Source organism: Corapipo altera, unplaced genomic scaffold (genome assembly GCF_003945725.1).
Source record: "Corapipo altera isolate COAL_440 unplaced genomic scaffold, ASM394572v1 132495, whole genome shotgun sequence".
Classification (NCBI taxonomy): domain Eukaryota; kingdom Metazoa; phylum Chordata; class Aves; order Passeriformes; family Pipridae; genus Corapipo; species Corapipo altera.
This window is the reverse complement of record NW_020889034.1, coordinates 1-1,715: the sequence shown is the minus strand read 5'-3', so window position 1 is coordinate 1,715 and position 1,715 is coordinate 1. Positions and strand designations below refer to the sequence as shown.

Genomic DNA, 1,715 nt, shown 5'->3' with positions numbered 1-1,715 from the left:
CAACCACTCAGCAAAATTCACAGGAAGGCACAGCACTTAAAAAAGAGCCACAGGGCAGCTGTGGAGGGACTCCAGTGCACTGCACAGACATTAAATTGTACAGCCATTAAACTGTACAGACATTAAATTGCTCCACTCCTTCCACTTTTTTATTAAAAAAAGTACATTCGTTAATCTGCAGCTCCTTAATTTCCACCCCCTCCCAACCTGAAGTGTCACCAGAGTTTAATCACTCTGGGAAATGCCACCACTGAGCACTTCCTACCGACAGCAACGTGTGCAATAAAACCATAGCATGTTCTAATGATATATTTGTTACTGTACTAAATAATAAAACCAATGTGCAACAAAACTGCCAATCCCAAATGCAGGTTGATTCCCTGGTTAAGTGGTTCCCTCAGCACAGGGTGTCACCAGAGCTCGGGACAAAAGCAGAGGTGGAAGATTTGGGGCAGCAGCAGCAGCACCTGCCAACTTTTAGAGGTGCCAAAGTGCCAGATTTTACTTCCAGAGCCCAAAGGGGGCTTTAAAAAAAAAAAACCAGAGCCAGAGAGACTTTTTATACAGGGCAAGGGGGGACGGTTTTAAACTGCCCGAGTGCAAGGTTAGCTGGGATACTGGGAAGGAATTCCTCCCTGTGAGGGTGGGGAGGGGCTGGGATGGAATTCCCAGAGAAGCTGTGGCTGCCCCTGGATCCCTGGAAGTGTCCGAGGCCACTTTGGAGCAACCTGGAACAGTGGAACGTGGCCCTGCCCACGGAACTGGATGTGGTTTAAGGCCCTTTTCCAACCCAAATCAGGCTTTTCCATCAGCTCTGCTACCTGGAAAACCCTTCAGGAAAAACTCTCTAAGAGCGGGGCTGGATGATCCTCGCGGGGTCCCTTCCAGCCCCCAACATTCCGTGATCCCGGGGAAAAACTTTATCTCCCCAGAGGCGGCTTCCTAAAGCCTCGCAAGGCCTGACCCCACAGCCGAGGAAAAAATTAAAATTATGTTTCCTGAGTGATTTTGTCGCCCCCAACTCCACCGTTTCCCGACAAAGACGGTCTCTGGAGCCCGCCCGTGACGCCCCCTCGCCCCCCCCACCTTGTCGGCCGTGCTGGGCGCCGGCTTCAGCTTCCCCTTGGCCATCAGCATGGCGTTGATCTTCGCCGCCACGGCCGCGGCCGCATCCAGCGCTCCCGAGGGCGCCGCGGAGCCCTCGGAACCGGCCACGGCGGCGCCGCCATCGCCGCCCCCGCCGGCGAACGGCCGCCCGGGCAACGGCGCCGTGCCGGGCAGCAGGAAGGTGGGAGCGGGGCCGGGCTGGTCCCACTTGCTGCGGCGCCTGGAAAAGAGGAGAGGAGGGTGAGGCGGTGCCCCCGCGGCGGTGGCGGGGCCGCCCGAGCCCGCCCGGCCGTGCCTCACCCGCCCGCGGCCCCCGCGTCCCGCTGCGCTCCGCCGCCCGCAGACATGGCCGACATGGCGCCCTCAGCGTCACTGCCGCCCGAGCCCGCCCCGCGCAGCCGCTTCCGGCGTCACCTGGGAGACCGCCGGGGCACTTCCGGCCGTTGCCATGGAGATGGGCGGGGAGCTTCCGGGTGATGCCACGGAGATGGGCGGGAGCTTCCGGGTGTTGCCATGGAGACCCAGGGGGCCGGGCCGGGAGGGGACGGGGAGACAGCGGGATCGGGGGATGATGGAATTGTAGGAGCGGGGGGTCGGGGGATGATGGA

General features: G+C 60.0%; 1 protein-coding gene across 1 annotated transcript; it reads right to left on the bottom strand.

Moving 5' to 3' along the window:
* Positions 1-334: 334 nt before the first annotated feature.
* Positions 335-1,465, bottom strand: LOC113942133 (KH homology domain-containing protein 4-like). Its single transcript, XM_027633270.1, has 3 exons — positions 1,408-1,465; positions 1,087-1,327; positions 335-419 (listed from the first exon to the last, which is right to left on the bottom strand). The coding sequence occupies exons 1-3, from the start codon at positions 1,461-1,463 to the stop codon at positions 411-413; spliced, it is 306 nt and encodes a 101-aa protein (XP_027489071.1). The 5' UTR covers positions 1,464-1,465; the 3' UTR covers positions 335-410.
* Positions 1,466-1,715: the final 250 nt, after the last annotated feature.